General features: G+C 56.0%; 3 protein-coding genes across 3 annotated transcripts in view; all 3 read right to left on the reverse strand.

Moving 5' to 3' along the window:
* Positions 1–1538: 1538 nt before the first annotated feature.
* RBM15B (RNA binding motif protein 15B) lies at positions 1539–4648 on the reverse strand. The gene has a single exon (XM_068559110.1). It carries the CDS (start codon positions 4573–4575, stop codon positions 1894–1896), a length of 2682 nt encoding a protein of 893 aa, XP_068415211.1. The 5' UTR covers positions 4576–4648; the 3' UTR covers positions 1539–1893.
* Positions 4649–6922: 2274 nt separating this feature from the next.
* Positions 6923–10671, reverse strand: MANF (mesencephalic astrocyte derived neurotrophic factor). The gene is given in 6 exon segments (XM_068558998.1): positions 6923–7400; positions 8630–8771; positions 9558–9685; positions 10450–10541; positions 10543–10632; positions 10634–10671. Coding segments are annotated over 6 exon segments (675 nt in total). The 3' UTR covers positions 6923–7215.
* Positions 10672–14168: 3497 nt separating this feature from the next.
* The window catches only part of DOCK3 (dedicator of cytokinesis 3), a 349841-nt gene continuing 341396 nt past the window's right edge, over positions 14169–22613 (reverse strand). Inside the window, exons 49-53 of the mRNA XM_068559156.1 lie at positions 21398–21516; positions 20123–20210; positions 16132–16254; positions 15516–15598; positions 14169–14678 (exon numbers count right to left, since the gene is read on the reverse strand). Coding sequence (XP_068415257.1) covers positions 14169–14678; positions 15516–15598; positions 16132–16254; positions 20123–20210; positions 21398–21516 — 923 coding nt within the window. The remainder of the gene's footprint in view (positions 14679–15515; positions 15599–16131; positions 16255–20122; positions 20211–21397; positions 21517–22613) is intronic.

Here is a 22613-nt window from a genome sequence, read left to right on the forward strand (position 1 = left end):
TGAACGTGCTTTTTCTCTCACAAGCACCAGCCAAAGCCTAGTGAGCAGTACTTCCCCAGGCGCCTTCCTTGCCCTGTTTATTTTAAATATCTAAGGTCTCAAAAAGTCACCTCTTTCACTGTCCTTGCGGAGAGGCATGTATTGTCCATGAGGTCCGCACTGAGCCCCCGCCTCCATCTCACGAACTGTCTCTCTCAACACATCCCAGCTGTCACCTGCGCTGCCTCGTGCCAGCCAGGGTAGTGGACCAGACCTAGAGAGAGGACAGCACGGTCAACAGAATCCAGAGTTCCTGGTCATTTGGGGGCTCATTTCCCTTACTGGAGCTTCTGTTCTCCCTCAGCCTTGACAATGATCCTTTTGAAACATCTAAACTGCCACAAACATTCTGAAAAAGTGTTTGGGCTGTGCTCTGTGGTGACAACTGCTGTGTGACTGATTTCCCTCCCTGGTCCCTAACACTGCTGGCTTCATCTGCCAATGCTGGCCATACTGTCTTAGTAGAGATGTGTGGCCACAGAACTTAGACTCCTTTCAAGCCATCTTTCCCTCCCAGCTTGATCCCTCCACATTCCTCCCCAGCTCAGCTTGAATGGCTGTGAGCTCTAGCACTGCCCAACACCTCGGCAACTGTGACATTTCCCCACAGAAGCACCTCTCTCCCAGTGGTCCCCACCTCTGCAATATCAGGGCAAGAGACCTAGGCATAAGTGCCTACTTGTACCTGGGAAAGTTATGTCAGTTAACAAGAGCATCTTCCTAACCCACTGTACTACCTCAAAAACTCTTCAGGCCAGGGATTCAGTGTCCCTCACAAAGCTCTAGTGACTGGGCAGAGGCCCACTCCATTGACACATCAGCCCCGAACAATCAAAGGAAAAGCCAGAATTCACATACACCGGGACGGGAAAGTTTCAAGAATTAACCAAGGAAAGCTGCCTCCCACTCTCCATTCCAGCATTTGGCCTCCACTGTCCCTTGGAGTCCGAGGCAGCTGTCTCCAACTGGGTATCCCTGGGCTGCTGCATTAAGGCTAGAAGGGAGGCTGAACAAGAGAAGGAGGCCTCAACGGATCCATGGTACCAAGACCCCAATATTGCACTGCTCCTCCCATGACTACAAGACCACACAACTGCTAAGGTCTACGTGCTTTCAAAAAGGCCTGAAGACTAGGTGCCTTGTTCAACAGCTACAGCTCAAACTGATGGACACACACATTGTTTAGGGCAAGAAAACAAAAAACTACCACAGCTGCTGGCCAGACTTAGGCTCAACCCCTTCCTGTGCATGGGCTCTGCTCAAGCTGGCATGGCAGGGTCCAAAATGAAACCCACCTGCTCTTAGCCAACATAAAAAACAAATATGAGTAAAGTCCTGATTCAGCCCAAAGAGCTGAGGGGCTGAGAGCCACCAATGCAGGAGGACTGTGAGATATGCCAGTGGTGGAAAGATGACGTAGGGCATTTGTGTGCATACAGCAGGGAAGTCTTCCATCCTTTGAGAAAAAAAACTTAATTAAACCAGGACTCTGAACAGGATTAAAAATCCATCCTCTGACAAAGGCTTTACTGACAACTTTCCATACAGTTAGTCAAAAAATAAAAAAATACAGAACACAGCAGACAGTATCTCATACACTAGAAACCAACATGACAGGAGTCCCTTCTCATTTTTCTCATCACTGTAAAAAAAAAAAAAAAAACAAAACCCCAAAACCTAAGAATTTATAGTTTTGGTGGGGGACAGGACTTTGGTCCCCTACCAAATGAACCGAAATAACGCAGCAGAGAATTCAAACCAAGGGGGTACGTTTTGGAGTGGGGGGGGGAGGCGGGGGGTGGGGGTGGGGTCAGACCTTAAAATAACTGCTTTTGTGGAAAAGACAGGTTCAGGCTAGGCTGTGTCTCTTACTATAACTATCACCATGTGTTCTTCCTCTAGCTTGCCCAATGTCCTCAGTGCTGACTGGAGGTACTGCTGTGAAAAGTCGCAGGGAGGGAAGGCATAGAGCATGCCCGTGCTGTCTCTGCCCTTGGACCCACCCACTGGCAGGCTGATCACCCCTGCAGCCTGCTTCTGTTTCAAGTAGGAGACCAGGTTCCTGAGAAGCCGCCTCTGTAGGCCTGGCTCCACCGTGGGCATCCCCTCAGTGCCAGGCCCACTGGGGGTCGCCTGTGTGGCTAGGAGCACTGCGTAGCCATTGGGGCTCCCCTGCTTGATGCGTCGTGTGACCTCATCGAGCTTGGGCTGGTCCAGTCGAAGGCGCTGGGCAATCTTCAGCTGGGTCAGCTTACTCCCAGAAGTGTGGTCTTTGAGGAGACTGCTGATAACCCCCTGGTCCCCCTCTAAGATGTGCATAGATGTCGGGAAGCAGCTATTTTTCAACACTAGAAGCCCATTCCAACCTAGCTGCAGTGTCTGGGCATACTCTGAAAGATTCTTGAGCTTTTTGGTCTCGTGTTTTGGCTCTTCAAGAGGCTTGGGCTCAGCCTCAGTGGTCCGATGATTGCGCTCGCTCTCCCGTGTCTTCTTCCCGTGGGAAGAGTCTGCAGCCTCGTGATGGTGGTGGTGGCTCCGCTCCTCAGCCCCGTGTCTGCTGTTGCTGAGGGAGTTGCTGCTCGATTCCTTGGTCCCTTCACTGGAATGGTTTTCCTTGCGACTGCGCTCAGGGGTGCGGTCAGAGCCTCGGTCCACAAGCTGCCCAGCACCCTTGGTCCTGCTCCGTTCCTCATAAGGGGAGTGGGTTGTCCTCCCACGATCACTGGAAAGGCTCCGGCGCTTCCGCCTGTCCTCCCAGGGCTTGGGCAGGCCCCGGTCCCCATCTCCTCCCCAGCGCTCACCACTCCGGCTGCGCACTGAGCGGCTGTAGCCCTCGAGGCTGTTTCGGCGGTCAGAGCTTTTACTGGGGCTGGTCCAGTCCCCTTCCAAAAAGGTCCGGTCTCGGTCTGAGTACAGGAGGTGTGGGGGGGTCCTATCCCTCACCCGCAGGTCGGCATCCAGGTTTCGGTGCCTGGTATATCCATCTGGGAGCAGCTCGTAATGCACAGGGAGGGGGGAGGGCTGGTACTGCTGGGGATACCGAGTCTCCTCTGCTTTGGCAAAATCCACCCGCAGCCTGCGGTCTGGACCTCCCAAGGGAAAGCCCCTCATTTTAGCACAGGCCGCCTGGGCTGCGTCCAAGCTTTCGTACTGGATGTAGGCAAAGCTATCTCCTTTGACATGATCAATGGTCCGAATGCTCCCAAAGCGGTCAAACTCCCGGGCCAGAGCCGCCAGTGAGGTGTTAGGTCCCAGGCCACCCACCCAGAGGCGAGTAGTGGGGTTGGCCTTGCCATATCCTATCTTAATGGGGTTGCGGCCAATCACCCGACCCGACATGGCCACCTTAGCCCTGTGGGCCATGTCCAGGTTCTGGAATTTGAGGAAGGCATACGCACCGCCCTGACCACGGGCGGGTCTCTTGATGACCACCTCCTCAATGATGCCGTACTTCTCGAAAGCCCGTCGCAGCTCCACCTCTGACACGCTGTGGTCCAGGTTCCCGATGAAGAGGTTGCGCGTGGCCCGCTGGTCGTCCTCAGGCATCAGGTCCTCCTCGCACACCGCCGGGTAGCCATAGGGTCGCCCGCGGTCGTCGTACAGCCCATAGTAGTCCAGGGCCCGCTCCCGGGATAGTCCTACGGCGGCAGCGGCGGCGGCAGCATCCAGGGCAAAGGCTGCAGCGGCGTGGCGGGCGCGGGGCTCCCGCAGTGGCGGGGCGGCAACCGGGGACAGCGAACGCTGCTTGTACTGGTAGCCGCCGTGCAGCGGGAGGTAGCCGAGCGGATCGGCGGGCGCGGGTGGCCCCGGGGGCGGCGTGGAGGCGGCCGCGCTGCTGCTGCTGCTTCGCCGGCTGCTCCCGCCGCCGCCGCCACCGCGCAGGTACACGGGCTCCACCTTGAGCGGACGATCGTAGAGCAGCAGCTGGCGGGCCAGGGCGTGCTGGCGGGCCTCGCGCGCGTCCTGCGGGTGCCGGAAGTTCACGTAGGCCACGCGGCCCAGCTCAGGCGTGTGCGACAGGCGCAGACTAATCTCGCCGAAGCGCTTGAACTGGTGGAAGAGCCGGTCTTCGAGGTGCTCGGCGGGCAGCGCGGGACTCAGGCTGCTGATGAGCAGCGTCTTGTATTCGGGTGCGGCTGCTGATGAGCCGGGACCCGCGGGCTCGGCCCCGGGCGGCGGCGGAGGTGGCGGTAGTGGAGACGCGCGGGGCGAAGCGCCCGAAGCGCCCGGGTCCCCCGAGGCCTTGGCACCGCGTCCCCCGCCGCCAGCGCCCGAGCCTGAGGAGCGGCCGCTGCTCGCACGGTGATTCGCGTCCCCGGCGCCGCGGCCGTCGCGATGTCCACCGCCGCCGCCCCCGCTACCGCGGGGTTTGTCGCGGGCCCGCGTTGGAACGGGGTGCTTGGCGCCGCCCGAGGCCTTGTGCGCCGCCCGCCGCCCGCCCGCCTCCGCCTCCCGTTCGCGCTCCCGCGGCCGCTTGGCCGACGATGACGAGCCGCGCCCGCTCGGGCTCGAGTCTCGCTCGCTCTGCCTCTTCATGGCGCCGGCGCGGCGGGCGGGCGGGCGGCCCGCAGGCCCCTCACAGCGGCGGCGGCGGCGGCGGCCGCCGAAGAGGCAGCGCCTCCGGCGCCGCCATCTTGGACAAAAGGACTCGGCGCGGCGGAGGGGCGGGGCGGGAGCTGCGCCCAGGGCCTGGGCGTCGCGTTATCAAGCTGCGCCGGCCGTGCCACGTGACCCTGTGGTGGGCGGGGCGAGAGCTGCGCCGGGCGTGCGTCATCGGGTTGCGCCCCCCCCATTCCACGTGACCCCGGGGCAAGCGGGCGAGCGCAGCCAGGCCGTGAGCTCTGGCGCCACTGCGCGGCCGGCGTGGACGAGGCTCGGGGCTCCACGGAGATTGGAGACCTCGAAAGAGCCAGCCCAGGTGGCTGCGGGACGTAGGCCTCTGGCTCCCGGCTCCGGGGCCCGCGCTGATGGCAGCGGCTGTGGCAGCCTCTGTAGGCGCGGGGGTCCCAGGCCTTGACCCTGCGGCTTCTTTACGTGGTATTCCCAACTTCAGGACTAGGCTCGGGTGACCCCCGTGCCCTGCCACGGCATCTCCTGACTGGGGTCCAGCATGGACAACCCCAAGGACCGAAACACGCCGCTCCCTAGGACCCACGCCCCATATCTCGAGCATCCCCTGCGTTCAGGTTCACCTGCAACAGCGCCCCCCACCCCCGCCCCGCCCCGCCCCGCAAGGCTATGAGGACTATGCCTATGCATGCAGAAGGCGCGACCTGTCTGGGCCCTGAGCACAGAAATCCGAAACAAACCTGCGGTCTCCAGAGTGGGAATAGGCTCCTTGGCGCCACAGGGCCCCACCCTCTGCTCTGGGCATTCGAGCACACAGAGGGCTGTAAGGGCAGGGCCATGGAGCCAAGGGCGAAGAGAACGTCAAACCCGGCGGTTACCCAGTTTGCCACGCTTACCTCTCCCTGGCCAGTGCCCTTCTGTCCACCTCCATGGTGGTGAGGTGAGGGGGAATCCTGCCCAGGTGCCAAGCCCCTTGGGGAAGCTTTCATCCTCCATGGAGAGTTGCTGGAGGCTTCGCAGAACCTGACCCAACTTCAGCCACAGAAACCGTGGAGTGGGGAAGAGCGGACCACAGCTCTTCCCTCCTCCTCCCATGGCCAGAACGCTGTGGGAGGAGCTCCTGCAACAGCGAAGGCAGGTGCAAGAGGAAAGTCTTAGAAGAAACACCTGTTAACATTCCACGCCTCCTTTCACAGATAATCTTGGGGATCAGCTCTAGGGTAGTAGTAGTTGGGCTGTTTTCCCTGCTCACTGTGGCCTGGAGGACACAAAGGCCACAGGAACAGAGACCTAGGATGCTAGGCTGAAACAGCTCCATCTCCTAAGACTTCTGGCTCCAGCCATGGATTGTCTCAGCACCATTCAGGGGGGCTCAGGATACTTTGTGCTTGTCAGATCTTTTTTTTTTTTTTGCTTGTCAGATCTTAACAGCCCATCTAATTCCTCCAAACAGGGAACACTTGGCCAAGAGACTCGACCTCACTTTCCTCTCAGACATGGTGCTGTAGAGGTGAAAAATGTGAGCCTGGGCCTGCTCCTGCCAGGCATTAGTGGACCCCACAGCAAGCTGAGAGGGCCCTTTACGTAGGCAAACTGAATTTAGGGACTGCACAAATGATGTGACCCAAAGTCAGAGCAATTCCTTGGAAAGCACTGCTTCTTAGTCCTTCCCTTCAGGTGGTCTCTGCGGGCATGAGGAGCACAGGTGTCTCCACTGAGTCACAGTTCATGCTGGTAACTGGGTTTCCCAAGCACCAACCCCAAAGAGAGCAACTAAAAAACCAGACTCCAGGGACATGCTCTTGGGACCTCAACTGTTTGGCTTATCTTGGGTAAACAAAGGCAAAAGGCAGCCTCTCATCGGCTCTTTGTACAAACCAACTCCTGCCAGTCTTGCAAAATCCCAATTAGGCACCAGAGACTTAGGACTGACACTAGACCACAAACTCAGATGAGCAAGTAGATGGCCTGATCTGGACAGTGATTGGTGGAGGTAGCCAGGCCACCAGCATCTTTAGAAATGTGACAGTACTGAACATATGCAGTTATTGAAGTCATCGTCACAGAAAAGTGCACTAAACCTCAGTCCTGCTCACAGCCAAGTCCCATGTCAGCCCCTCTCATATGGGTAAGACAGTCCCTGCGGGCTGGGGGTATCAAGCCCAACATTCTCCTTGAGAGACCCTCCGGTCCTGCACAACCCCACGTGCCTCAGTCCCCCTGGCATCTCCAGCACTGACTGGTGGTCGGGGGACAAATGTGAATATACCTGAAAACTTTATAAACTGGAAAGCATAAACCGGTGAAATCTTCATTACGGGTAAAACCCAATTTCAGTATTCACTTTAATTCTTCAAGGACAGCTAGAAATTTTCTTCCTTTAATAAAAAAATCTCAGACATACTTTGAAGTCCTAGAGTAAATCGGCAACAGAACAAAGTGAATCCCCCCCAAGGGGGCGCTGTGGACCCAGCATCATCAGGAAAGCTCCAGGCTTCAAGCCTGACTTTGTCAGGAGCCTGCCTAAAAAATAAATTACAAAAAGGCTGTTTGGGACAGACACAGACGAAGTGTTTTTCCCCTCAGGTGCAGCAGGCATCGGGTAGACTACAAATCAGTCCGTGAACTGGCTGCCTTGGGGGCGTACTTAGGCATCAGTTCATTAATCTTCCGGATGTAGTCAGACTTTTCTGCACAGCCTTTGCACGTCTCTCCCCAGTCGTCCAGGATCTTCTTTAGCTCTTTAACTCGAAGCTTCTTCAGGTCCACTGTGCTCAGGTCGATCTGCTTGTCTGGAGAGAGCAGGGAGAATAACCAGCTGGGTGGGAGGAACAGCGGACCCCAATAGTCCCGCACATCCAAACCATCCCTTAAAACAAGCAGCCCTACTGACTGCAGGGAGAGAGACACATGCAGGTGTGTCAGTGCCCACTGCCCCCAAGAGGGGGAACTAGCCCAGGCCCCTTCACCAGGAAGGTGGGTCTCATGCTGGCAATGTCCACCACAGACATGCAGTGTCACCAGGGACAGGGATGGAGGCCATGTGGTCCTTACAGGAGGAACCTTATAGGAGGAATGTGGCTCCCCACTCCAAGTGCCTCTTAAATAGTCACAGTGCAGCCCACACCACTGTAGAATAAGAGCTCCAGGGTGAGAGCAGATAGATCCCCTAGCCTCAATTGCCCAACACAGACCCTGGTCGGGCCCTTGAGTTAGGAGCTTACTCTTCCATGACCACTTGTGCCCACAGAGAGACCCTGAGTCATCAGGACTGAACCAGGATCACTCTCAGAAGACCAGTTATCCTTGACACAAGTGGGCGAACACAGCCCTTGGACACTCAATTCACAATAAAATATGTTGGTGCTGTTTAAATTTTACAGAAGAGGACAATGATTCCTGGCCCTGACTCCTTCTGAAGACCTGAACTGTTTTTCCCACCAGAGACTTATTCAGCAAGAGATGCTGTGCGCCCATAATCTTGGGCCTTCTTGTTGGGACACAGCCATTCTTTTCAAAATAATAAAGATCGCTGGGCCTTCAGGGCTTGCAGTCAGGACAAGCCTGTTAAAGGCAAGTCAGACTACATCCCTTCTCTGGCCGAAAACCAACATTCTCATCCTCCCTCAGACTAAAAGCCAAATCTTCACCAACTTGCAAGGCCCTCTGTGACCTGCCCACCCATCTGTCATGCCACTGGCTGCCTTTGCACTGCCTGTTTCCTCTGCCTGAAATGCTCCTCCATTAGTTATGCCCTTGGCTAATCCCCCACCTCCTTCAAAGTTTGCTGAAATGTCACCTCCTCGATGAGGCCTATTCTGACCTCCACCCACCATGATGCAAGGTGAGCCTGTGCACTGCGCCGCCCCCCCCCCCCCACCATTTAACACCACCAATCATGCTGTGTAACTCACTCGTGAAGGCTCTAGTTTATCACGTGCCTTCCCCAGCTAGAAAGTAAACTTCATTAATGCCTGAGCAAAGAGGGTGTTCGGTGTCGGTTAAATAAGGCCACACTCACCGTATTTTAGCTCACAGATCTGGCTGTCCTTCTTCTTGAGCTTCTCACAGATCTTCTCCACAGGGATGTGGTGGGCCAGGGGCTTCGACACCTCGTTGATGATCTTGGTGGCTGCATCATCTGTGGCCCCAATGTAGTAGCACTGCAGCAAGAAAGGACAATGGCCTTCAGAAGGTGCCACTTGAGAGCTGTCTCCTCCAAAGCATATTGACATCTGAAAACATCTTCTTTCTCTGCCTCATTTTCCCATGCCCCGCCTGTATTGGCAGTCAGATTCAGTCAGTGTAAACCCAAGGCTCTTAATACACGCTTGGTCCCAGAGCTGACAGCCACCAGATGAATTTAAAAGTCACCACGGTTCAAACCTTTAAACAGAAAGACAGACAAACCAGAGACTGCCAGGGAAGTTAAAGCTACAAAAGCCATCGTTTCATTAGGGCTCTTGTCCTCAATTCAGCCTTGGCCTATCCTGGGCACACTTTGTAATCTTCTATTGCCCTCACACATGCCAAGATTGCTCTGGCCTCTGGGCATTCACACTGGCTAGTCCCTCTGCCTGGGATGCTCTTCCCCCTTCACAATGATGACCCTTTCTCAGAAGAATTCTTGACTACTGTCTAAATCAGCACCCACTCATTCCATCCTGGTCCATTTTCTGCATGACACCCATCCCACTGCATCATTTGCCTGTCATTGCTCTCCCCTGATATTTCCAGTGCCCAGCACACAGTAGGTGCTTAATCAGTACTAAGAGGGTAACATCACAACTGCAGAACACAGAAAGCCCTTCAGTCCCACATTAGTTAACTAACAGAACATCTGGCCTCCTGAATAGACAAGTGGGCAGGGCCTTTTACTGAGAGGCCTGTGAAGCAGAGGGTTAAACACTGGCCAGGGCCAGCTTGGGGAGGATCAGACAGCTACTCACCAACCGATTCTCTTTGCCTCTTGCTTCACGGCAGAACTTTATAAGTTCTTTTTCAATAGAGGCTGGTGAGAATGTGACACCTCTGTCTTTGAGGTCCTGGTAAAATCTTCCCAGATAAGAAATACAAACTGGAAAAGAGAGGGAAGGGAGATGCTCAGCAATCACCAAGTTGCACCGCAATTCACCAGGAGGGAACTCCGTCAGCAATTTTAATAGGAGACACGGAGAAAGGTGAGTTTTTCCATCACCGATTTTTTCAGGTGCCCACAGGTAGACAGAACCGCGCTCCGGGTTGCTGGGTCCCCTGGTTCACCCGGGGCATACGGGGAACGAGCATCACCCAATGACCCACAAACGGCTCCTCCCTGCTTTTTCCATAAAGTTTAAGCCGAGACTGAACACGTGTCCTTGAGATGGACTCACTGTGACCTCATAAATGGACAAACTGGAGGCCGAAGAAAAAAGCGATCCAAATGCTGCTCATTTCCAAATACAACACCTAACTCCGAGGTGCGGCTTCGCAACCCCATCAGACAAGGCGCGGTGCCCACGGCCGGCCCTCAGGACTCCCCACCCCGGCCAGGGCCGCTGCCGGGAGCCTCTGCCCAGTGATGGGAAAGGACCAAAACTCCAGCGTTATCCCAATTTCAGGCCAAGTTTTCTGCACGATCTAGTCCCAACTTCTTCTCGTCGGACCAATGGTTTGTAGGCCCAGGAAATGTTTTCTAGGCCCGGCGTCGGCCGCTCCTCTGGCGGACCCCGCTGGGGCCGGCCGCCCCCGCCGCCCCCGCCCGTATCAGCCCCTGCCACTGGGCCGCTCAGTGGTTTGGTTAGGTTTGGCGGCGCCGCCGCCAGGCGGGCCACAGCGCACGGACCCCCAACCCCGCAGCACCTTCGCAGTCACCCGGCCGCAGCGCCCGGCTGCCCGGCAGCACGCTCAGAGCCAGCGCCACCGCCAGCCCATGCGTGGCCCACATCCTCCTCTACCCGCCGCCGCCGCCGCCGCCCGACTAAACCGCGCCCGCAGAGCAGCGCTTCCTCCAGGTCCAGGCCGCGCGCCGTGGCTCCCCATTGGCGGGTGCCCTCCGCGCCCTCCCACACGCCATGTCCCCATTGGTCCAAGCGCCTCGGAGCCCAGACGGGCGGCTCCACGCTGCCCTTCCCCATTGGCTGGTGGCGTCGCCCGCCCTCGGCCCTAGACAGTTGTCGGCCGCTGATTGAACCAGGGCGGCCGGCAGGAAGCGGCCGTGAAGGCGGCGGAAGCGGCTCGGCCGCCATCTTGGGTAGGTTCCCCGGCAGTGGCTGAGGCGGAGTGCTGCAAGCTGAAGTAGGGTTGGCCTGCGTACCCCCTGTTCTGGGCCCCAAGTCGGCCTGAAAAACCCACGGACCTCCCCGCCCAGGCCCCGAATCGTGGCGCAGGTCAGGGGCTCTGGGGCCAGCCGCAACCCAACAAGGCAGGGACGGCGGGCGGCGGCAGGCGAGGCTCCGAAGAGGTTGTTTTTTTCCTTTTACCTTTTTTTAAAGGATCACGTAGGCGGGGGGACCAGACTTTGGGGAGCCCCTGTGGAGGCTCTGGCGCCTGCGAGGCCGGCGGACCACGTCCGAATTGCCCCAGCAGCTCAGGCGCCCACCCGCTTGAGCCCCGAGTAGCCGGAGCCCGCCTCGCGCGGGCCGTCAGGGGTACCCGGGCCGGGGTGGACAGACTCTGGGCTGGAGGGGCGCCCGTAGGAAGGGCTCTCCTCCGGGCTGCCTTCCCAGAGCTCAGAGAGGCACCCGGGCCAGGGTTGGTTGCGTGGCTTTGGGATCAGAAGCATCCCGCCTCAGAGTGGGGAGGTCGGGGGTTCGGAGGCTTGTCCCGCACGCTGGGAAGAGGTGCCCCCCTTTCCTCACAAGCCTCGGAAGCCTGGCCGAGGTGGCTGGCACGCCGCCTGCTGCTTCCCACTGAGCGCTCAGGGCCCTTGGCTGCCCTCATTTCCAGGGCAGGCAGGGCTTGGCTCCCTGTCTTTGAAGGCAGGACGTGGGAAAGGTTGGCTCTGCGCTCAGGGCAGAAAGGAGATTTCTATGGAGCTAAAAGGGCTTGGAGCCCAGCGACAAGGGTTGGAGAGGGGCACTTGCGCTGCTCCCAATTCAGTGAATTCAGTGGGTCAGTATCAGGTATTCATCTTTAATTCACATCACAGCAGTCAAAGGAGTGGGGAAAGGGGGGAAATAAAGTGGCAGATATTTACATTTAAAATTCACATTACTTGTTGGATTTAGAACATGCTACCACAATATATACAGTAAAATACCTTTTGGGACACCAGTACAAATTTTTTTTTTCTTTAACTTTGCTTTCTGGTACAGGTAAGACCATTTTTAAGTCACTTCTTATTTTAAACATAAATACACAAAAGAAATGGTTAGAAGTTTTCTTATTTTAAATAAGCACAGGATGCCAGAGGTTAAAAACACATTTATAGGGCTGAATACCAATTGGACATCACACTCTATACATTTTTTGCTCAAATTCCTGTACAAATACACAGCATTCAAATAGGTATTTACAAATAAGCTTGAAAGAATGAAAATCAGTATTTCACAATCTTTTCAGAGGATTCTCATCTCTTGCCTCCTACTTACCTTCAGACTGGCTGATTCTCCAATGAAAGGAATTTGGATTATGTCCTTTTCATCGAATTAGGGAAAATGGAGAGGGAGAGGGAAAACAAACCGGGCTCACCCTGTATAAGGCAAGGCCAAATGAACCCACATTCCACTCTCTACCCTCCCATGCCACCAGGTGGAGAAGGTAGATGTTCTTATGTGAGGACTGCCTTGTCCAGGGATTGAGGTTCAGAAGCGCCCTAAAACCTAAATATGCCCTCCTACCTAAGAAATCCAAAGCTAGTCTCCGATGGTCACACTTGTGAACACCAGATGGTCCAGGCCTGCCAGGACTGACCCACTCTGCTTGGAGTCGCCCTCGAAGTATCAGAAAGGACCCACAACGGTGATAAACACTCCCAGACGCCTTGAAGCTAATGCGGCCCCCCATCTTTCCTCATAGGTTACTTGCTGGCATTCCTATTAAACAACCTGGCATTTGTTTACAAGTGAAAAACACCCTAACCATGGAGGTCAGATGGGCCAGCAGAAGAGGAACTAGGGGAGAACACACCTGCTCAACAAGGAGAAGGCAGCCTTGGGACCATCAAAGTTGTGAATGCAAGCAAATAAATGTTTCGTAGACTTTTTAAAAGTAACTTAGAAGCACCCTGGTAAAATATTATTACCACCCCACCCTATTCCCCCAAATAATAAACCAAGAGGAAAATCGGTGCCCTGACCTGAAAGAGTTTCCTATAAAGACACCGCTGCCTTCTGCCCAACAGACTGGGGAGGCTGGAGAAACTGCCCTCCTGCCCGCCCTGAACCCTGAGTGGTGGTCCCCACGGGCCTGGAGCTGAGGCCCTGCACTTGGCTACTGGGAGAGGATGATTCAACCTGCGTGGCTCTCTGCTTCTAAGAGGAGAAGCTCCCTCCCACCCTTTTTACCCAGGAGCTTGCTGAACCTGACCATGAGTCCTCCGGCCTTAGAAGCCTGGCTGGGCAGCCAACCCCACTGCTTGGAGGTAGTGCTGAAAATCCCTGATTCAGGAGCTGATGACAGGCACTCTGGCCACTTCTGAAAGTTTAGAGGATTTCCGGCCCCTGCCACACCCCAGCCTCACTCCTGTATCAGCTTGTTTCTCAACACGTGGCTGCCCGAGCCCTGGGGAGGAAGGTGGAGAGGGTAGTCCCTCTGGCGCTACACCCCCACTCAAACTCCAGAGGGTAGGAGATAACCACTGCAGATCCATGCACCAAGGGGGCTCCTGCAGGGCATGGGGTGTATTAAGAGTGGAGAGGGGCAAAGGGTCAGAAATAAAAACGATGGAGGGAAAAATCCAAGGTAGAGTAGGAGGCAGGGCTGGCCCATGGAAGCCTGGCAGTATGCCCTGGGCATGCAGTTAGGCCAGGTGACATGCCTGAGCTGGCAGTTTGGTCTAGCCAGCCTCTCAGTTGCACACTCCTGGATGGAAGAGGGAGCAGGTGGGCAGACATTTGTGCAAAATGGCTTGTAGCCCCCTTGTCCACTGGTGACGTAGTCCACGTGGTCCTTGCAATCCCTGAATACAACCGTGAGCTCTTCTGTCCACACAGCAAAGGAAGAGGTCCCTAGCGCAATTTCCATTCTTCTGTGCATCTCTTCCCTGGAGGGAGGGCCTGGGCTCCTACCCCCTGGGGCCCTGCAAAGCAATCGATTCTGTCTGTGCAATATCTCCATATAGCTCCACGTGGTCTGGAACTGCAGGAGGAAGAAAGCATCTACTCCACAAAGGAAAAAGGAAAACCCATAGAAATGGAATGTAGAAAATGAAATAAAAAGAGAAGCCACAACCCTTCATGCTGCTGTGGCCTCTGTACATGGCAACACACGAGTTCACGGCAGTAGAAATGTAGACTCGGGGTGGTCCTCTCCTGAGTGCCAGGCCTCTCTGGCTCCCTGCGGGGGGACTTGCTTTTCAGACCTGGAGTGGTGGGGCAAGCTGCTCACTGAGGGTGGTGTCCCAGCTGCCTCCCTGCCCCTCATTGTTCCCCTCGGCTGTGCTCCCAGGCCATGCGAGCCTGCTCTTCCTTGGTGCTCCCAGGAGGCAGCGAGGCCTTGCGATGCAGGCCCCGAGGCCTCTCAGCCTCCTCGCGCAGCAGCACACCCTCGTCGTGCTCCAGGGCCGGCAGGCGGGGGTGGTAGGGCTTGGGTGGCAGCGCAGGTGGGTCCATGGGGTCCTGAGGGATGACACATCCCGGGGCTGAGTGGCTTCGGCACGGCTGGGCCTTGATGGAGTCCAGGACAGCGGACTCAGAGAGGCTGTAGTGGACGGGGAGGTAGGGCGGCTCAAGATCTTCGTCAGCATTCCAGGCCTGGCTCGGCACGGAGTCCATGGTGTCGGTTCGAGGAGGGGCCTCCGAGGAGTGCCCAAAGTTACTCTCGCTTAGGGAAGACACACCGCTGCTGGCACTGCCAGACAGCGTAGAGTTGCTGCCATCCAGGCCCGACTGGGGGCTTGTGGGGGAGGCTGGGATAGGGTGGAGAGGAGACTGCAAAAGAAAAGGTAGAAATGTTAGAATCCCTCTTTCTAAACAGGCTGGCTGGCCCACCATGGGAAGAGAAGACCAAGAGTCTGCTTATTAATGAACTTTAAAATAATCCTCATCAACAGCATGTTTCTTGTTTCATCATCAGTCACCCCCTAGCTCTTCCCTGCCCCCAACAAGCCAGTGGAGCCCCAGAATCACCTGCATTTCTGTGGCTAAAAAGTGGCCCTGTCTTGGCTGCTGGGCAGTTGTGCCCCCTGAAGCCATGTCCCAGGCTGCTGGCTGTGGCTCTGGGGTACAGACAGAAGGGCTGGGTCATCAGGCCAGTTGGTGAGGGTAGAAAGAACCCTAGTGGGCCATGGACCAGATGAGTGCATTCTGCTGCCAAAATCTGTGACAGTCTTTTCCAATTTGCAGAAAAGTTAACGAGTTTTTCGTAAAGGTCTGGTATCTGATGCGTCTTGCTTTGAGTGGACTCCAGTTTAAAGTGCTCTATGATCCACCACAGGAATGTTTCTTTACGTCTTGAACTGTGGTGTGTTGATAAGTTGGGTGTTGGAAGGGAACCCCCTGGCTTCTCACTGCTCGTTGCTCACATACTCTGGGTACCATGTGTTGCCGTCTCCAGGACCCTCTGACTTCCCTGCCCCCATCACATTTGTTGCAGGACACATTGGTCATCTGCATCCCAAGTGTGGCTCTGGCCACCCTGAGCTTCTGCCAGGCTGGGCTCTCAGGGACAGAAGCAGGAGAGGTAGACCTCAGGTGTCTCAGGGGTAATTCTAGCAGCTGAGATGACTCCTCTCACATCCTGGTGGGGGTGTCACCTTAGTGCATTACCTTGCGCAGGGTCCGGGCTGGGAGGGCCGGGGGGGTGTCACCCAGGGGGTGGTGGAAGGCGTCAAAGTGTAGGGAGTAATGACCTGCAAAGGAAACAGAACCAGAGCCTCAGCTGGGCCTTCTTGCGCTGCAAGTCAGCATATCTTGCAGGGCCAACTGGACAGATGTGAGTCTCCTGCAACCCCTCAGCATTGAAGGCCACTGGAAAACCTCTCTTTTCACTGAAGTTCTCCAAAACAAGCTGCTGGAGTAAAGACACCCATGCCACACAGGAGGTCAAGAAGGTCGAGTGCATCAGAGCCCATGGAACAACAGACCGCAGACAGTGGCAGCTCTCAGCCCACTGCTTGGCGATGACAGGCTGGTGAGTATCATGCTTGGCATCGTCAGTTCTGATGTCTTCAGCCTCCACGGTTGGAAAAGCCTCACTGAGCTCACCTGCTGTGCTTGGAAACCTCACTGACCCCCAAAGCCCAGCAGGATCCTTCCTGCAGTGGGGATGTTTTTTCCTTGGCTGAGTCGGCCCATCTTCTCAGCCTGGAGGGCTGTTGCCGTTGCCTGTGAGTAGAATCTGAGACTGGGGACTATCTGGGGGACCCGCTGGAGGTCTTCTTACCATGCAGCAGGCTTCGGGGAGGCACTGGGGGGGCCAGGATGCACCCCGTGTGGGCAGACAGGAAGGGCTGGGCCTCTCGGGCTCCGCTATCCAGGCTCCAGCTGCTGGGGGCTGCTGGCACCGCTGAAGGGTGAAAACAGATGGCATGAAGGGAGGTTACTTCTTGAGCCACCCTCTGAGAGAAGCCTGTCCTACAGCCTATGGCTTCTGCAGGTGCATACTATGTACTCAGCACACGTGGGAGTGGCACGCCAGCTCCTAAGACACAAAACACTGGCCAAGCAAGACACTGTGGCCCACAGGGGACCGTGGTCAGGACAGAAGCCACTTAAGAGGACGGCAACAGAGTGAACTGATGTCTGAAGAATACTCAGGATACGGTAAGCGGAGAGAAAGTGCAGCAAGGAGTGAGCATCTGCAGCCTCCAGGACTTGCCAGGAGGAGAAGAGAGAACAGAAGAGGTGAGAAGAGGAGAGTCAAACAGGCTGATGGGACTGCAAAAAAAGAGAGAGAGTGCGAGCGCGCACCTATGGAGAGTCTTACCAAGGTCAGGATTCAGGGCTCTCCCATAGCCCTGGCCCAATGGGAAAAGCAGGGAGCAGGATGGGCGGGCAGCAGAGACTGCCTCCATCCACAGCTGGTGCACGGCCAGGGAGTGGGCAGGAGCTGCCCCCAAGCTGGCCCCACAAAGAGCCTGTGGTACGTACAAGCTTTGCCCATCCCTGTTGCTTCTGTGCCCACTGGCCGGGCTTGGGATGCACAGGGGTTTTCTAGGTAAGGACTGGTATTCACTGTGTCTGCTGGAGGAGAGTCTAAAGCCCGTGAGTCATGGCCCAGGTCCAGCAGGGACCACTGCTTCCAGAGAGGAGGGAGGGCTGTGGAGCCCATGGGTGCTTTGGGGCATGTAGAGAGGCCCAGTTCCTGGCACCCACATGCTATGGATGCAGGGTAGAGTGGGCCCTGGACAAAGAGAAACACAGGGTGTCCACCTATGGTAAGGAAGAAGTCCAGTGCCAGAACACTGGCCCTTCAGCCACAGCTGGGGTGAGTGACTTTGTAGGAGGGGCGAGGAGAGGAGGAATGGCTGGACCTTGGGGTCCGAGGAGCAGAAGGGGGGCATGTGAATGCTACTGGCCAACTCCTCCTGGAGAACAAATAACACTGACAAGAAATATGCCCTTTCTCTTACAAAGCCAGACAGGCACCAATTCCCTTTTGGGCTCTCCTAGAGAGAGAAGCGGCCTACCCACTGGCTTTGTTCTGAGGCAGTCATAGCTAAAGTGAGCCTGACGAGGCTGGGGTTTGGGTTCTTCCCACTCCAGGTCCTGAGTGGGGAACGCCAGGGCCTAATGGGGCCTGAGAGGCTCTGGGAGGGAAGGAGCTGGAGCTTAGCCGTTGAGGAGGACGTGGCCAGGAGGGGCTGGGCCCCATGTGGTCCAGGGATAAGGTGATGGGTCATGTCCACCCTAGTCCTCCTCACTGGTCCAGAACTGCTGTGGGCTTGCAGCAGAACACAGGGTAGAACTCAACGACCTCAACAGCTTCAGTTCCGAGGAGCGTGGCTCAGTCTCATGGGATGGCTGACGGCTGGTGGCAGAAGGGAGGGCGTGGCAGTGATTGGGTAGACAGACACTCAGCTGTCCACTGAAAGGAGGAAAGAATTCTGACTCTGGTGAACACCAGGTGGATTCCACCAGAAGGCCTCCTCAGAGAGCCTGAGGCACCCTAAGAACAGGACAGGCCTATTCTCATGTAGGCTTTCCTCAAGATGCAGCATGAGCTTCCTGGTCCTCAGCACTGAGCCTCCCTCTCCCGAAAAGGAGAAGTTCCATCTCCGTAAAAAGCCACCAAACCTCACGGAATAAGAAGCTTGGAGGTGGGTCTGGGCAGCTTCCCCAAAGGGGCTCTGACAGCCCAAGATCTCATGTGCACATCTAGACCCCAGAAGAACTGTGGGACTGCAAAAGTTTACCCACAAGCGCCCAGAGGATCTTGCAGGTAGGAACGCTATGGGGGAAGAAAGCTGGCAAAGGCTGCAATGGTGTACAAAGGGTACCTGCCTGAGCCCCTCCGTGTGAACCAGAAATCATCAAGCTCACCCTGTAGCCTGCTGTTGGCGACCATTGAGACCAGTGAACTTGTGCCATACAGCACAAGTGCATTGGGGTTAGTGGAAAATCTAAGATGCACAGACCTATCCTAGGAGAAGAGGGGCAATCCCCACTGTGTCCTGGCCATTTCTCTCTCTCTCTGTTACGGGCCACCACTGGCCTGAGGTCCCCTGTGCACAGCCCACAGCCTCGAGGGCAGGCTTGCCTGGTCTGGGAGTCACTGCCTGGCAAAGAGAGACACATGTAAGTGAGAAGTGGAGTTCTCATGGGACTCAAGATCCCGATGACAAGAGAATGGTGACAAGTATGCACAGTTCCTGCCCTGGAGGATCCAGGTAGAGACTTAGGGAGTTATTACTCTGGCCTATGTGTTCCCCCTAGGCAAATGTCTAGTTTGCTACCCACTGAGCACTGGCTTTGTGGCTTAAATGGGCTTGCTCTGGGCTCAGCCTTTGTTCTGAGACAACCCTCTTTCCTTCCCACACCTGGGGGGTGGTGGGCATATCCAGCTTCTTGCTGCAGCTTGGTCTGAAGCCTGAAGCTCTTCTGGGTCCGGTTGGCATTAAGGTCCTGGTCTGGCCACCAGCACCCACTTGAGCTCTGAGCCCATCTGTGCTCTTGGCTAGATCTGAGATTGCTCCACAACTCAGGTAAAGAGAAGCCACTGTGGATTCTGGCCCTCAAGGCCAAAAGGGCACTCTGTTTTGGGGCACAGGTGCAGGGGTCCAGGTAAGCCGCATGTTTTGGGGATGTGCAACCTTGAGGCTAGGAAGGCATCTTCAGCCAGAATCTCCATGCCCTTTGTGGTTGAGTACCTGGTGCCGATGCCTACCAGGCACTGAGGTCATGGACCCCGTGCGTGGTCTCCTTAAAGAGGACAGAGAGGCATATCCTCCATGATGAGCAAGGGAGGAACAATGACAGTGGGAACAGCAGACAGTACTTGGTGAAGAGGTGCAATGATGACATGACAACAGCTTTGGAGGGACATGTTCTGATGGGACAGCAGGTTGTATTGCTGGGGACTAAGTGTGCCCTAAACTCCAACAGATGGAGGAGAGGGAAGGGGAACCTACAGGGAGCGGGCTGACATGGGTACGGTTCTGTGTGGCAGGTAGGCTTAGCATAGTCCCCACACAGGTATTGTTCTATGTTAAATGAACTCAGGTCTCCGTGTTTGGGCCGGGGTCATATGGGTTCACGTCTGGTTCTTCCTTCAGCTTGCTGAAGCAGAACACAGGGTAAAACTCCACTATCTATAAACAGCCTCTGTTCTAATTATTGCCTAGTCTCATGGTATAGTTGTTGGACTTGCAATGTGTAAAAAATGGACTCACAGTAGCTGCAGGCCAGAGCGGCTCTAGCAGGACTGAAGTCCCTTGGACAGGACTGTCTCTGGGAAACTCACTTTGCCATGGCCTGTCCTTCCCATTATTCTTGGGGGCAGACTTGGCCACAGGCCTGTTCTGAGCAACAAGGAGAGGTCCCCGTGGGCCCAAGTTGAGAGGGACCAAAGGGGCCACAGGGCCTGCTGAATTCTGGGGCTGGTTGGGAGGAGCCCCGGGGAGTGGCTGCCCACCGTTTGCATATGGCAGCCCAAGTTTTCATAAAGGTGGGCTCAGGGCAGGTGGCAGCTGGGGCTTCTCAGAGGGTGGGCCCTGGGGAGGGAGAGATACAAACAAACAGGATCCAAACCTTAGCATCAAGCCAGACGTGGGTTAAATAGTGAACACAGGAACTGGTCAGGACTCTGGACAGATAGACTGGCCTGGGCATTAGAGTGTGGCTCAGCCTTGGCCAGCTGGTGCTTAGGGACAAAAGTCAGACGCTCAGGATGGGGATAAACATGGGAGAAGGCCACCTGGGAAGGGGAATTATACCTTTTTCAGCCACAGACAGATTGGGATCACTGCAGGGTTTGCAGGCTCCAACCACTTGCTGGAACAGGGCCCGCTGGAAGTTTGGCAGCTGAGGGAAGGAGAAAAACATCAAAGAGTGAAAACAACCAGTTACACCTTGGGGGCAGTGTTGTGGGCCACAGGAGCCAGGATATTCCAGGATCAGATGGACAAATCAAAGCAGTGGTACAGCTCATGCTTGAGATGTGTTGAGAACATCAGGCCAGCTGGAGAACTATCCATGCTATCTGGCTCTGAGTCCTGCCATGTGCAGTGTTTGAGGGTCCACCCTCCAGTGTCTGCCTGGGCTCCAGGTTGTCCTGTACATGGCCAAGAAAAAGGACACAGGCACCCGAGGGTATCTAACTGTATCCTTCTGTCCTGCCAAGGAGACCCACTGGTAGAAAGGATTTAGGGACCCCTTTCACCCCTGAGCACTGGCAGGTTTAGTCTCCTGGAGATGCCCCACAGGCACAGGCCCATGTGAGCACTGAGGGCAGGGAAAGGGAAGCACTCAAGCCCAAAGTCACAGACAGGACCTACTGTTCTGATGGGCAGCGGCCAGGCAGACCTGCTCCTTCCACCTGGCAGGGCTGACCAGGCACAGGGAGGTACTGCTGGGAAGTCCTGGCACTCTGGGACTAGGTAACAGTTGTTTGGAGGTGACTTTCATGGACCCTGACAGAAGGGCAGGGCAGACTGGACAGGAGGGGAAGGAGCTAATCCCTGCAGCTTCTTGTTCAAGGGCCCCATATAGGATATTTGGAGAGCTGTGCAAATGGTGTGGAGAGTAGTCCCAGCGGGTAGAGAGGGGCTTCAGGTGGGTGGATGGATGGATGGATGGATGGATGAAAGAGGCAGAGTTTGCCCCAGTGAGGATGTCCTTCACACACACAGGGAAGAAGGCCATTTTCTAGACCCACCTCCACCACTGCCTTCTTGGGACAGAAAAGAACCAATTTTCTCTGCCAGACTGTTTATAGATGGAGTCCAGGAGGCTGGCCAGAAGGATAGAGAGCCACACAAACAATGGTGGTTCCAACCCTGCCACCACTCTACCCACAGCTGTATTCCATCTGGACTGCTGGTCCGCACATTCACTGCAGTTCCCATCTAGGAGCCCAGCAGCCTTCTGAGGGTCTTATGGCAGAATGAGGGAGGCACGAAGGACAATGCAGAAAGCCTAGCAAGTGCAACCAGGGAAGCCCAGGCCAACACACTTGCAGCAAAGGGCAGTCAGTAGGCTGGCTCCATTACCTGTCCGTTCTCCAGGATGGCTGCTGGATACATGGCACTGCTTGGGCGATCCCGGTGTGTGGGCAGCAGCAACATCATTTCCCGGGCATGGCGGTACTTATCTGGCAGAGAGGGAGAGCCTGTAACCAAGTGAGAACAATCACGCACAGATGACAAGCCACAGATGGAGGGCCCAGAGGGCAGGCATCCTTGGGGCCAAGGAACCAGGATGGGTGTCCCCTTGCAGTTGGGGTGAGGATGAACTCAGCAAGCACAGGAGGAATGAAGCAGAGCCTGGTGGTTAGATGGTGGCGGGGGCTGCACCTGGCATCCCAGCCAAGGCACACATACTACAGCCTGGGGCAATGCAGACTCGCCGACAGCGCCCTCACCATGCTCAGAGGCAGATCATGAGGAGAGCTGGGGACTGGAGCTGGGGCCCTAGGGGCCCTCTGCATCCAGCACTCTTGGGAGATGGGTGTGGCCTGGATGCTGAGCTCTCTCAGGGGGCCCAGGCATGGGCCCAGGCCAGCTTGCAATGGAGCCATCACACAGAAACAGACACACTCAGATAAACACAGCAGCACAGTTCTTACTTGACACACTGTTTCTACACACTTACCTTCTCCAGACACCACTGGCCCTGTTCCCAGCTGGCTCCCTACCACCTTTTCCCAGATTCCAAGCCTCCAGTGCCTGGCCTCTGCCTTCCTGGCCATCCTACTGCAGACCCAGCCACACTGGCTGGGGGCCCAGGGCCCTGCACACAGGGGGCTCTCCAGGGTTTCTAAGACTTGCCCTTCAGTGAACTCGGGAGTCGTGGAGCTAGTCTGGGACTTGTGGGTCTTTAACCCAGGCTCTTGAGTTGACTTGGTTCATGCCCTTCTCTTGTGAGACCTCCTCTGGCCTGAGGGGCTGTTATGGAGGCCAGATGTGGTGTGGCTTAGTCCCCATTGATGCAGGCCACAGCTATGGGCCCAGGAACCTGTCAACCAATGGTCCTCAAGGGGACCTTCCACAGAAGTAGTGAGAATAAACTTGCAGGCTTCCCTTGGGAAGATATAATTTAGAAGGCCCTCCAAACGTGTATCACTCATTGTGCCAAACACCAGCATGTCCATGTCAAACTAGTGGGGTCTTCTGGACCCTTCGTGGGAGGGTCACCTGGACCCCAGTGCCCCCTACTTGCCCACTGGCAGCTCGGCAGCCTCTGGCTGGTTCAAGTGGTTGAAACCCC

Source organism: Eschrichtius robustus, chromosome 12 (genome assembly GCF_028021215.1).
Source record: "Eschrichtius robustus isolate mEscRob2 chromosome 12, mEscRob2.pri, whole genome shotgun sequence".
Lineage (NCBI taxonomy): Eukaryota > Metazoa > Chordata > Mammalia > Artiodactyla > Eschrichtiidae > Eschrichtius > Eschrichtius robustus.

What these genes read in the sequence shown, in the direction of transcription:
- RBM15B (XM_068559110.1), bottom strand. Translation starts at nt 4,575, where the DNA reads ATGAAGAGGCAGAGCGAGCGAGACTCGAGCCCGAGCGGGCGCGGCTCG.